Below are 14,473 nucleotides of genomic sequence, written 5' to 3' on the forward strand. Positions count from 1 at the left end.
GCATTTAAATATGACTTAAAGATAACACATAGTGCATAATTGAATGCAAATTTCGTCTTTTGAGAGCATTTTGGGATTCCTTGCAGTGTGTTCTTGTTGTATGTTGTGCAGTTTGGCAAATGTACAAGGTAATTTCATGCATACAGAAAATGATCATACTGTGCATAATATTCATACTGCATACTGTAAAAAATAGTATATTGGTAGTATGCCATTCCAAACCTATAAACTGTGCTCAGTGAATTTAAAGAAACAACAGGGCTGTTAAAGTGTAGGATGTTTTTCTCCTGTCCATAGAGCCCCGTGAGTGACATACTTCAGCCCATAGTGTTCTCTCTGAATGTGTCCCTAAATAAGCAAACCGCAAAAGCACGACAGACAATACAAAATCTGGATGCTTTTCCAGTGCTGAGCGGCCAACAGATCCAGACAGGAAGAACAGAGGTACAAAGAACTTGACATTTCACTCTCAGCTGAAGGTTTAATGTATCTTGATAGATTTGAGACTTTTGGTCTGTTATTCCTCAGATAAACTTTCTCAAGGAGTGTGGTACTGATAACAGGTGTAGCAGTAACCTGCAGCTGGAGACCACGTTTACGGATGAGAATTACATTCCCTTCCCGAGGTGAGCTCTTAGAGCCTGGTAGGAAATGGAAGACTGGAAGAAAACTGGTGGGAGGGCCCTAGAAATAGATGAATAGATTGATCGGTGGTCAATTCTTGTCCAAACGAAAAGTTTCTGTTTATTTTAAAGGACTTTTGACCTATATTTGATTTATTTATTTATATCTTTTTTGCTCTGCTCTCTGGAATACTTGATTCTGATTGGTCGATCACTGCATTCTGGTGTCCAATATTTTTAATGACCACTAGACTGTATAATTGACCATTGTCCATGGCAACCAATTTCCTTCACAGCTGTGCTAGTGTTATGTCACTCATGGCACTCTGTGATACCTTTCTTCTCAAATAATTACAATAACTGAAATTAATAGTTCATTAATATTTATTTGTTTATGAGTAGCCATATAGTAAGCAAGATAATATACCATCATCTGGTCACAATTGAAAAATATACTCCTTCAGGTTGATAAAAGACAAAGATTTTACCAATATTAAAGATTGTGGGGAACCAAATGTAAAGGCATAAAGGATAGTTCACCCAAAAATGATAATTCTCTCATCATTTACTTACCCTCATACCATCCCAGATGTATAATATTATCTTTCTTTTGCAGAACACAAACGAAGATTTTTAGAAGAATATTTCAGCTCTGTATGTCCATCCAATGCAAGGGAGTGGTGGCCAGAACTTTGAAGGTCCAAAAAGCACATAAATGCAGCATAAAAGTTATCCATAAAACCCCAGTGGTTAAATATATACATTGCATTCAGAAAGTATTCAGACCCCTTCATTTTTTCACTGTTTGTTATGTTGCCTTCATGTTTGCTATGCTTAGCCTTCAGCTAAAATGTATTTAATTTAAATTAATTTTGTTTTCACATTAATCTACTCTCCATACCCCATAATGACAAAGCAAAAAAACAGATTTTTAATTTTTTTTTAAACTGAAATACCACAATGACATAAGTATTCAGACCCTTTGCTATGACACTTGAAATTTAGCTCAGGTGCATCCCATTTCTCTGGATCATCTTTGAGATGTTTCTACACTTTCTACAATCCACCTGTGGTAAACTCAATTGATTGGACATGATTTGCAAAGGCACACTCCTATCTATATAAGGTCTCACTGTTACAGTCGTGTCTGACTGTGCCTCCACTGTCTGTCTCATATGAGTGTCATGTCTCTGTGTGTCAGTGTTTTCCCTCATGTGTTTCAGGTGCCACCAGTGGGCGATTGGCATTTTTGTGGGAATGCTGAGTGGCAGCTCATCGATGATCTACGTTTCAATGGGAATACTGATTGCTTAGCTCGTCAGCGGACCACCAGCACCTGTCCCTCATTAATTACCTCGCCACATAAGCTCTCCTCATGTTGAGTTCGGTGTCAAATCGTTTGTTATTGTATTGTGGTGCTGTTTCAGTGTCGTCTTGTCCTGTTCCTGTGATTACTACGGTCAGTTCCTGTGGTCATCAAGTCTATCTAGTTCCCTGATGCTGTCGACGTGCCTGTACAGTTCCCCATAGCTGTCAACAAGTCTGTCCTGTTCCCTGTGGCTGTAGATAGTTCTTTCCAGTCCCCTGTGCCCGGCACTCAGCCTGATCACTCCCCAGCAGCCGCCTCTGTTTCTGTCCAGTCCCTAGCGGCCGCCGACCAGCCCTTTGCTTAATCCAGTTACCAGAACCCATCCGACTTCAGCGGCCAGTCGGACCCCTTTTCAGCAGCCAACCACATCCAGTCTGATAACTGCCTAGCAGCTGACCACGTCCAGTCTGTACACTACCCAGCGGCCACCCACATCCAGTCTGTCCACTGCCCAGCGGTCACCCACGTCCAGTCAGACACCTTTCCAGTGGCCGCCACCCAGTCTGCTGCCCTCCCTGTCCTTGCCACCCTCCTCTCCTCCCTCATTCCCTACCTTAAATCTCCTCCCCAGAAACCAGACCATGCCAATTTCCTGAGGCCCCCTCTGCCGCCAGACCCTGCTCCCTTCCTGGACCCTTCTCCCAAGCTGCCGGACCCCACTCCACACTTGGGCCCACCTCCAAGGCCACCGGTCCCTGTGCCCTCCCTGAAGCTTCCTCCCAGGCCTCCGGACCCTACTCCCTCCCTTAAACCTCCTCCCTGGTTTCCCTCCCTTCCCTGTCGGTGTTTTCCCTCATGTGTTTCAGGTGCCGCTGGTGGGCGATTGGCATTTCTGTGGGAACACTGAGTGCTAGCTTGTCAATGATCTGCGTTTCCATGGGAATGCTGATTACCTCTCCATATAAGCTCTCCTCGTGTTGAGTCTGGTGTCAAATCGTTTGTCATTTGAGGCAGGGCAGAGAGCAGGGCCGGGCCGTGATGCTGCACACCCGGCCCCTAATCAGGTTTATCAATCCCGAGAGGGATAAAGGTGACCAGGGGTGGCAGTTCGAGAGAGAGAGATCTACAGGCAGCTGCCCTGTATGTGTTTGTGTTTGTCTTTTTGTTTAAGGTAACGATTAAATATTATTTATATTGTTATGCCGGTTCTCACCTACTCCTTTCCCAACTTCTATCATTTGTTACATTATTGTATTGTGGTGCTGTTTCATTAATAGTCGGTTTTGTCTGTTCTTGTGCTTACTTCAGTTGGTTTCTTCGTTTTTCAAGTTTATTATTCTGTTTCTGTTTTTCCCCCTCGTGGGTATTTTGGTTTGTGTTTTTATTCCTTGTAAATAAAGCCCACATTTTTGCCTCTCTGCGTTTGGGTCCTGCCTCTCCCACTATTAACGTGACACTCACTGCTGAAAATCAGAGCAAAATCAGAGTTCAGAGACAGGATTGTGTCGAGGCACAGATCTGAGGATGGCTACAAAAACAAATTGGCTGCAGTTTGGAACAACCAGGTCTCTTGCTATAACTGAAGCCCCAGAGATCATGTGTGGAGATGGGAGAAAATTACAGAAGGACAACCATCACTGCAACACTCCACCGATCTGGGCTTTATGGCAGAGTGGCCAGACGGAAGCCTCTCCTCAGTGCAAGATTGAACTGTTTGGCCTCAATTACAAGCAACATGTCTGGAGGAAGCCAGGCACTGCTCATCATCTGCGCAATACCATCCCAACAGTGAAGCTTGGTGGTGGTAGCATCATGCTGTGGGAGTGTTTTTCAGTGGCAGGGACGGGGAATTGTCAGCGTTGAAGGAAAGCTGAACACTGCAAAATATCCTTAATGAAAACCTGGTCCAGAGTGCTCTGGACCTCAGACTGGTCTGAAGTTTCACCTTCCAACAAGACGATGACCCTAAGCGCACAGCCAAGAAAACACAAGAATGGCTTAGGGACATCTATGTGCATTTCAGTGAGCTGCCTAGCCAGAGCCCAGACTTAAACCCAATCGAACATCTCTGGAAAGACCTGGAAATGTCTGTCCACCGATGGTCCCCATCCAGCCTGACAGAGCTTGAGAGGATCTGCAGAGAATGGCAGAAAATCCCCAAATCCAGGTGTGCAAAGCTTGTCGCATCATACCCAAAAAGACTTGGCTGTAATCGCTGCCAAAGGTGCTTCAACTAAGTACATAGTTAAGGGTATGAATACTTATGTCAATGTGATATTTAATTTTGTTCTTTTTAATAAATTTGCAAAGTTATCAAAAATCTGTTTTTTGCTTTGTCATTATGGTGTATGGAGTGTAGACTGATGTGAAAAAATTAATTAAAGCATTTTAGTGGAAGGCTGCAACATAACAAAATGTGAAAAAACGAAGGGGTCTGAATAATTTCTGAATGCACTGTATCTTTAAAAGAAATATGATAGGTATAGGTAAGAAACAGATCAATATCTAAGCCCTTTTTTACGATAAATCTCTATTTTCACTTTCACATTTGTTCACATTCATATTCTGAAAGCGAATGTGGACATTTGTAGTGAAAAGGAATTAAATATTGACTATTGTTTAAATTTAATCAATATCTATGTCCTTCTTTACTCTATATTCTCCTCCCTGCCCAGTAGGTGGTGATATGCACAAAGAATGTGAATCTCCAAAAACAAAAGAAGAATAAGGAAGTGAAAGTGGAGAAAAAAGGACTTAAATATTGATCTGTATCTCACCCACACTTATCATATTGCTTCTGAAGACATGGATTTAACCACTTGAGTCATATGTATTACTGTTATGCTGCCTTTTTATGCTTTTTGGACCTTCAAAGTTTTGGTCACATTCACTTGCATTGTATGGACCTTCAGAGCTGAGATATTGTTCTAAAAATCTTTGTTTGTATTCAGCAGAATAAAGAAAGTCACACATCTGGTATGGCACAGGGGTGAGTAAATGATGAGAGAATTTTCATTTCGGGGTGAACTAACCCTTTACATTCATAAATGAAAAACTCCATATTAATTTACCACTTCTGACCACTAGTGACCCCACTATTGATGACTGGCTGGCTGTACATTATCCCTTACTAATTGCATTATATTATATTATTTTATATCATATTATATTATATTATGGGATGTGCTGGTTTGTTCTCAGTCAGGGAGACAGTCAGATCATGGAGTTCAACAGTAATATCAAAAAGCTGGTGATGATAGTGATGGTTACTAACATGCCTGATGGAGACAGAGAGGCAGAGGACGCTCATCAGGCAAAGCTCAACATCACCATTCCCCACACACTCAAGTACTCAGGGGTCCGAACTCAGGTGAGTCCACATGGTGGCGCTGTTTCACACACATTTTTTATTTTTTTGTACCATTCTGTAGAAACAGGATGAAACGGGAGCAAATGGTGACTTTTTCTTGGGTGTCCTCCTTTTCAGATGTCTAAAATCCTAGAATCTTAAGAAATACTTAATAATTTATTTGTATTAAATTCTTGTGAGAGACTAGCTAGTTACTCTTGCAAATTCGATTGTCTATGTTGTTTTTCTTGTTTCAGTATTCTTTTAACTTTCTCGATTTTTCTTCATTACAGGCTAGGTGTGATATTGAGTACAGCAACGAGACAGTTATATGCAGTCTGGAAAACCCATTTAAAAGCAATCAGAAGGTAAAAACCTTTTTTTTACTGAAAACATGTACATTGGCCTTTATACGACTGTCAAGATTTGCATTTAAACTAAAAAAAGCATTTCAAATGACTCAAGTAGATCATTTTCCATGCGCCATTGGAAGGAACACTAATCAGACCGTACATTAGATTTGTTTTGCTAATTTGTTCTCACGCTTGACTCCGTCCTCATAGGCTTCATTGAAAATCATTTTTGAAACCTCTGGAATAACACTTTACACAAAGCAAATTAACTCTCAGCTTCAGCTGTCCACGTAAGTCCTCCTGTCCAGTTTCCGCTCAATGCATAATGTTTCATTAATTATGCATAGTGATGCAAACCTTTCTACAACTGCTCTCGTTTTAATGTGTCTGACTGAATGGCGTATGTGTCTCCCATTAGTATAAGTGAACAGGATGATCTGTTTCCTGTTACTGTCACTCTGAACGTAAAGAACACGTTCCTCACTTCCTTCTCTTTGTAAGTGCATGGATATCATTTTAAAATGGAAAAATATACGTAAATATTTAAAGACTCAAATGTGTTGCTGTAATACTCACTGGCATCCTGTCCTGTGCAGAGAACGGGCTGTGGTGGACACGTCCTTCAGTGGCACTGTGATCGGAGAATCTGCGATGAACAGCACCAGTGATGTGGGAAGTCCAGTGGACTTTGTGTTTAGTGTAAGTGTGGTTTTGTTCAGACAGGCAGCAAAAATCTGATACGTTACGTTAAAAAAAAAAAAAAAAAACTTCCGTATATTGTTGGGAATTCAAATCCAATTTTTGGCAATGAGAATATTTTGTAGGTATATCCATGGATATTGACTACACATTTTAACTTTTTCATCACTTGTGAAATTACAGGGTGTTTAGGCAGTTCTAATGATTTTATAGAATTTTACAATAGTGTAAATTTAATTAAGTGTATTACAATAAATTAGGCTCACATTGTATTGTTTGTAAAACATCTATATATTATATTATATTATATTATATTATATTATATTATATTATATTATAAATTAGTAAGATTTTGGGTGCTTTCCCTTTGGAATTATGAAGTACCTTGTAAGTGCTTTGATATAATTATAAAATGAAAATATATGTAAATATTTAAAAACTGCATGACCTTAAAATTGAACTTTTGTGTTTTTAGTCCTTTATGTTAGCTTTTAAGCCATTTATTTACTAGGGTTCTCCTAAAAGTTAACAAAATACATTTGAATCAGTTAGTAACAACATTAGTTACAACATTAGTTAACATGAACTAACAATGAACAATGCTTATTAAGCATTTATTAATTTTAGGTAATGGTAATTTCAACATATAGTAATACATTTTTTAAATTCAAATGTTGTATTTAACATTAGTTAAAGCCCTATGAACTAACATGAACAATATTATTTTTATTAGCTAACATAAACAAAGATTAATAAATGATGTAAAATAATATATTGTTAATTGTTTGTTCATGATTACTAATGTATTAACTAATGTTATCGAAGGGAACCTTATTGTACAGGGTTACAAATCAGATTGTTGATTTATTAAGTATTTACAATTTTGTCTTTCTCTTTGGGGAAAACTGCCCAAAAACATTGAGGATTAATCTTGTCCACACATTTTTGTCCTATAAAGATGTTATGAAATTCTGTAATGATTAATTCATATGGCTAAAATTGTATTGCTAGCCAAACATTACATTATATTGTATAACTGTGAAGAAATATAATATATTATAATTATATTATTATTTAATAAGTAAAAATAGTCTTTATTGACAGGCTCCCAGCTAAAAGTGGTGTCTTCCCTATACATTTTTGATATGTATAGGGAAGTATTTATGGAACAAAAAGTTATTTGGTTCTACACTCAGGTGAAAGTTGTAGGAGAACCTCTAGGAGACATGGGAACTCTGATGATTGACTTTGAATGGCCGTTTGAGGTGACCAATGGGAAATGGCTGCTGTATATCACAGAGATTATCATCAAAGGAACGTCAGAGTCACGCTGCGTCCCACCAGGAAAGATTGTGAACCCGCTCAAACTCACAGTGAGTCTGGGAACATTCAACAGCCCACAGTAGCTTGTTTTCCATCTTATTCAATCAGCACTCCATCGGTTCTCATTGCATTCACATCTGCTATACTTCATTTTCTCATTCCAGCTGTCAGATAAAGATACTAAACGATTGAAGAGAGATGTGGACGTTGGTTTTCCTTATGCAGGAGCCGCTGTTACCGTCCTGACACCTCGTAAAGAGACGCATTTGCTGGTGAGGATATATGTTTAGTGATTTTTTTTAAACTTTAGAGATTGACAAAACTACCATTAATATTTCGTATTAACTAATTGGTGGGTTGTCTGAATTACTAGTTTACTAATTAGTTCACCCAAAAATTATAATTCTGTAATCATGTACTCACCCTTATACCATCTCAAACTCATACAGAACACAAATGATTTTGTGCAAATGTCTATACAATGTAAGTAAATGGGGTCTGAATCTTTCAAGCATCAAAAAGTCCATAAAATCAGCATAAAAGTTATCAATGTTTTTGGTTTCAGGTGAGAAACAAACAAAAAAGTTCTTATTCACTATAAAGTCAGTCTCATTAAATGACTAGTCAGTTATTGGACAACTTATAGACCATTGTGACCCATGCCTACTCAAAGCCATCAGTGCCCCACCAGTTTGTTAAACATAATACCCCACTGCATCATCCAAATGTGAATGCCTGGCTTTTCTCTCTCTTCAGGAGTGTTCAAAGCAGACAGCTCGCTGTCTAACGTTCTCCTGCCCGCTGCTGAACATGTCGACCCAAGCTGAGATCAAAGTCAGGTCCCGTGTGTGGAACAGCACCATGCTGGAGGTCAGTATAATAGCTGTTATGGGGAATATGTTTATAAGTAGAGGAGAACTGAGGTTTTTTTTTTATTTTTTTTTACATTTTCCTTCACACCTGACAAAGTACTACAAATCAACCTGCCATCAGTTGGTATAAGATACCTACATTTTAGACACAATGTGGCAAGTAATTTTTTTCAATTTGTTCTTCTTTAACGAAAATAGTTGTAAATGAAGCCAAAGCAGGATCAAACACAGACAAGTGGAGTGATACAAACAGTGAAGCGTCCCAGTGCTGTTATAATAAATATCAGCACTCTTGGAATATTGCTTGTCCAATCAGATTATTAGAGGATCCGAACCAACGGAACTGTTATATAATGTAAAGTTTAATACAAGAAGTCATTGTAACACTTGAAAAAACACAATATTAACCCTCTGCATCTCCTTGATTTAACCTATTAAAATAACTTTTGTTGGTGTAACCTAATTTGTCAGGTAAATATAGTCATATTAAGTAACATTCTAAATCAAGTAAAACCAGTTAATTGGGATGTTACCACATGAAGCACATTTTTGGGTTATTCCACTGAAAAAAAGAGAAAGCAGCTCTACTGAAAATAGTAAACAGTACATTTGAAATCAACATTATACAATTATGTTTGAGATGAGAACATAATTAAATTGCGTAATGTCCAAGTTATATTTAACAGAGTAATCAAAATGTTTGTTCAAACAATGGATGGTATTCACACAACGTGATTTTTTCTCACAGCCAAGATATGACCTTGACCTTTAAATATTTCAGTTTAAATTAAACTGCATCAACACTTTAAACAGCAGTAGAAAAATACTAAACTTCCAAAAATTCACTTGTATACCTCAAAATATTTTTTGGTTACACACAGTGGTCACTCTGCATTTGTCTCGCAGGACTACGCCAATGCCTTTCGAGTGCAAGTAAGGAGTCAGGCGACGCTGAGACTGGTTACGGATAAACCGACAATCAAAATGGAAAGTCAGACCAGAGAGGTCAGCACTGTTCACCAAAAATGAAATTTTATTTATTGCTAATGACATGGCTAAAAGCCCTACTATTTTGTATGTTCCAGTTTTTAGTAAACATTGACCCGGTTCTGGGAGAGGAGATGCCGTATGAAGTTCCTCTCTGGATAATCATTGTTGCAGCGGTTGCTGGGATACTGCTATTAGGCATTATCAGTCTAATTCTTTGGAAGGTATTTGTGAAAAATTACAAAATCTTAGCGGTTTATTTAGCCTTATCTGTGGTCCAGGTCACAGTATGACAAGAAATAACTATTTATTAAAGGGATAGTTCAACCAAAAAGCAAAATTCCCTCATCATTTACTCACATTCATGCCATCCCAGTGACTTACTTTCTTCTGCAGAACACAAATTAAGATTTTGAGAAGAATATTTCAGCTCTGTAGGTCCTTTCAATGCAAGTGAATAAAGGCAGCTTAAAAGTAATCCATACGACTCCAGTGGTATAATCCATGTCTTCTGATGCGATCGGGTGAGAAATATATTAATATTTCAATAATTTTTTACTATAAATCTCCACTTTCACTTTCAGAATGTGAAATAATGTGAAAGTGGAGATTTATCATAAAAAGGACTTAAATATTGATCTGTTTTTCATCCACACCTATTATATCACTTATGAAGACATAGATAAAACCACTGGAGTCTTATGGACTATTTTTATGCTGTCTTAATGCCATTTTTTTTAGCTTGAAAGGTCTGGTCACCATTCATTTACATTGTATGGACCTACAGAGCTGAGATATTCTTCTAAAAATCTTTGTTTGTGTTCAGCAGAATAAAGAAAGTCTGTAAATGATGGTGAGTAAATGATGAGAGGATTTTCATTTTGGGGTGAATTTTTCCTTTAAAGGGTGTTGTTAGACACAACGTGAAGTGGTGTTTAGTTGTTTACAGTTGCTGAGCATTATTGCAGTTGCACAGAATTCATACGCTGTAGAAATATAAATACAGAAGTATAGAATTTAGAGTATAAATGTGGAATTCAGGAACAATGTGCATTTACACATGTGCGTACTGTATATTGCCTATTTTATAACAGATTTGATTGAGGCTCATCCAATCAGAATTTAGAGTATGAATTACCTGTTTTTGTAATATTAGTTTTACTGATTTGAGTTTTATTCTTACATTTAAAGCTCTGCTGCCAGACTCATCATTGATTTGTTATGAATGATCTTATCTTTTGGTTTTCATCCATCAATATCCAAACAAAAAAAAAAAAATGATTGAATGAGATAAAGTTGCTTTCATTATATGTACTGTGATATAGGATTTTATATCACCCACCCCTAGACCATAGTAGCTTTTCCAAAACATGTATCCATAAGCCGGGACTGTTAATAGAAGCAAATGACAGGAAACACTTAAACACTGCCAACTATATGCTTGCAGTACATGAAGTTCATTATAACACTACACGCCTTTGATGTGAAATGTCACCGCTTCTCCTTATTGAAATCATTAATAAATGTCCCGCCTTGGGTTCCGCCCCTCCTCCACAGTGCGGTTTCTTCCGACGGGCCAGCAGGAGAGAGATGTATGAGGCCAAATCCCAGAAAGCAGAAATAAAGATCCAGCCCTCTGAGACAGAGAGGCTGACGGAGGAATACTGACACTACAGGCGCCCCATCTGCCTCTATGGCAGCCTCATTAGGGCCCATCGGTAAAGCATATCCATGAGCCCTCTCGAGTTACCTTCTACTTTTTTGACTCTTCTCTTCACGAGCCTGTTTCCTGGCCTTCGTTTAACTGAGCTTCTAAATCACCTTAACTGCATAACCCTTTCACAGTGAAATAACAATCAAGTTTTTCTTATTCTGGCTTACTCAGTAACCTAACCCTATCTGTTTCCAATCTACTTGTGATCTGGAGTAATATGGGAATCTTCATGCACCATTTTCCAAAATTAAGTTGTATGTTATATTTGTCAAATCTCTGTTTGTTGCTATCTCTTGCTAGGAATAGTTCACCCTATATATACAGTATATAGTCTATAACAAAATATCAGAGTTGAACATTTACAAATGTGCAGCCAATCAATGATTCATTTTACCCAATAAACCATTCATTTGATTTTAAAATCTGCATTTCATGCTCCACATTCAACCAATCAGACAACCAACCAATCAACTTCCACGAGAGTAAGACCAAGTTTGAAGATCGCACATTCAAGGACGATACAGCAAAAATGATACCAAAGGCAATTTCATTTGGATATAAAGAATACAATATCTAAGGCAACAAAAGTATTGCCACATGTAGAACCTGTGGATCAAAAATTACAGACGCTTTATTAACAAAATCCAATTTAGTCTGAAAACCCTCAGACAGAGGTATGTTGGGATTGTTAACTTTTACATGTCAGCTATTGTTCAGTACTTTATTAAAGTTCAAATAATAAGGAAGCAGGTCATGTAAATAAGTACAAACCCCGAAACTGACATTTCTCTGTGCGGTCAGCGCCGCTTCTATGAGTTGCGAGAAGTGTCCCGATTTAAAGGGGAGAGATTGAGGCACACTCTGTCGTGGGGACGCCGAGTGTGTGCGCTTAATGCAGCTAGATTATAACGTGATTGCTCGTGACATATTGAATCATAATGTATGTCACTGTGTGTTTCTTATGAAGAAAATTGAGAGAGTTTGTTTTTTTAGATTTAAAGATGGATTGAAGTGAACAGAAAGGTGAGAGAGGGTAGACTTCACCCCATTATACACTGCAACAAAATACATTCTTGATTTGTTTTTGTTTTGGCTTGTTTCACAATATAAATGACATTTTTTTAGCAGCTGTACTACAGAAGAAAAAATTGTTATCTGAGATTGTTGAATATAATATGAAATCCCTAAAACAAGATACATTTACCCAAGAAGCAACATATTGTATAACATCATACTAGATATTTAGACTTGCTTTCATAGAATATATCTTGAAAATATGTATATTTTGACTTTTCTGCACTGATAGAAGTATAACCAAGTGAAAAAATACACTTATATACAAAATACACTTCCTGTATATTTAAGATACATTCTCTTAAAGCAAGTCTAAATATCTTATATGTTGCTTCTCAAGTAAATGTGTCTTCTTTTAAGGATTATTAGACAATCTTTGATGGAAAACAAGACAAAACACTTGATAACAATGGGATTGTTTGCAGTGAATATTTTACTGAATAAAAAAAGTCTTTTTTTTCTTTAATTCAGTGAATATCATTTAGAGGTATTTTTAAAAGTTGATTTTGTCCTCTTTATTGTAAGTAAACACATTTAATACACATTGTAAGTCAAGGCACAAGCTGAATAGTCGGTTAAGAAATGATGATTAATTGTTGCAGTAATCGCCGAATAGGCGAATAATTGTTAGATTAATTTATTATCAAAATAATTGTTATTTGCAGCCCTACTTTTAATTTTCAAGCACATCACTATGCAGACAAATTAAACTGAGATACATTAGTGCCCTTAGTGAAAATATACAGTATATCTCACATGATATTGAACTGTGAAGTGATGAACATACTTGAAAAGCCTTCCTGATATATTAATATATATTTAATATAGTAATAAATACTCTGACAATAATTTGGGCTAATAGCACTAATTTCTTGTATAAGACTTGAAGCTTAAAGTTGAGGACTTGTGACTTGACTTGGACTTGCCTCTCTTGACTTGGGACTGTCCAGGGGTGGACTGGCCATAGGGAGATCCTGGAATTTTCCTGGTGGGCCGGCTGTGAAACGGGGCCAAACGGACCGCCACGATATGCCGAAGGGGGCTCGCAATAAGCAGAAAAGGACAGCGACACCACCCCATCGCTCAACAATTTGCGGATACTTTTTAAAAACTTCATACAGACTCATGAGTGTATAAACCGGTCTTCTCCGTTTGTTTGTTTTTTGGGGGGCATCAAGATAGCCTGCACGTTATAATACTTTAATATTTTAACATAATAAAATCATATTTTTTAAATATTAAAGTACTTTTGGATTACTTATTTCATGTTTATAGAAAAATAAAATTTTAAGTATCTAAAAAAATTTGCACTTCTTTTATTATACATTGATAAACTTAGAATCAATTAGCAGTCGATTCCCTGGAATAACAAACCCATATATATATATCTTTTTTTTTTTTTTTTTGGACAAAATTTCAGTTTTTTTTACAGCAAGAATCTTTACACATGTTGATTGTGTAAAAAAATCTTCATCCTTCGTCCCATGTCAAGCTCCAAAAAAAGAAAAGAAAAAAAAAATACCTTAAAAGTAGTCCTGTATATATGAGACATATGGACTACCTTCATGGTTGTTTTTGTCTTTGGGCACCATAAGCTGTTGTTGAACAGAAAAGAGCTGCGTAAAGATGCTTTAAAAGTTCTCCTTTTGTGTTTCACAGAAAAAACAAACCGCATTCGAAACATGAAAATAATGAATTTATATTTTTGGGTGAACTATTCCTTTAATTACCAATTGCTTATTTTTAAATGCTTTTATTACAATACATAATGCTCGTCCTCGCCTTATTTCAGTTTCCTTCTTTCTCTGTCTGTCTTGAGCAGTGCGGTTTTTTCAAGAGGGCTGTATACTACAGGATAATGCCAAAGTACCACGGAGTGAAAGTATGCAGAGAGGAGCGCTACAAGTATAACATGGCCTTTCAGCCCGAGCAAGAACTGAGCAAGAAACTCTGGGTCACCAACTGGACGGAAACACAAGAATATTACTACTGAACTCTTCACCTGACCGCGCCCACAGAGCCAGGGTAGCGTGGTGATTGGAGGGTTTCCTTTATTAACCCCACCTCAACTAACCAGACACTAGACAGAGGCTTTGGGAGCCGTCACTAACAAACATGTTTTGACAAAAGATTTCTTTGAAAACATTTTTTGGTCTGTGTGCAATATCAT

The 14,473-nt window shown here is 37.4% G+C and overlaps 1 protein-coding gene across 1 annotated transcript in view; it reads left to right on the forward strand.

Annotated features, from left to right (window-relative positions):
• The window catches only part of LOC127626903 (integrin alpha-3-like), a 71,705-nt gene extending 57,432 nt beyond the window's left edge, over positions 1-14,273 (forward strand). The window contains exons 13-26 of the mRNA XM_052103019.1: positions 298-444; positions 529-626; positions 5,134-5,302; positions 5,575-5,649; positions 5,845-5,924; positions 6,053-6,130; positions 6,231-6,333; positions 7,530-7,706; positions 7,821-7,928; positions 8,413-8,526; positions 9,435-9,533; positions 9,614-9,739; positions 11,073-11,233; positions 14,126-14,273. Coding sequence (XP_051958979.1) covers positions 298-444; positions 529-626; positions 5,134-5,302; positions 5,575-5,649; positions 5,845-5,924; positions 6,053-6,130; positions 6,231-6,333; positions 7,530-7,706; positions 7,821-7,928; positions 8,413-8,526; positions 9,435-9,533; positions 9,614-9,739; positions 11,073-11,183 — 1,485 coding nt within the window. The 3' untranslated portion in view covers positions 11,184-11,233; positions 14,126-14,273. The remainder of the gene's footprint in view (positions 1-297; positions 445-528; positions 627-5,133; positions 5,303-5,574; positions 5,650-5,844; positions 5,925-6,052; positions 6,131-6,230; positions 6,334-7,529; positions 7,707-7,820; positions 7,929-8,412; positions 8,527-9,434; positions 9,534-9,613; positions 9,740-11,072; positions 11,234-14,125) is intronic.
• The last annotated feature ends 200 nt before the right edge of the window (positions 14,274-14,473 follow it).

This window comes from Xyrauchen texanus, chromosome 33 (genome assembly GCF_025860055.1).
Source record: "Xyrauchen texanus isolate HMW12.3.18 chromosome 33, RBS_HiC_50CHRs, whole genome shotgun sequence".
Classification (NCBI taxonomy): Eukaryota; Metazoa; Chordata; class Actinopteri; order Cypriniformes; family Catostomidae; genus Xyrauchen; species Xyrauchen texanus.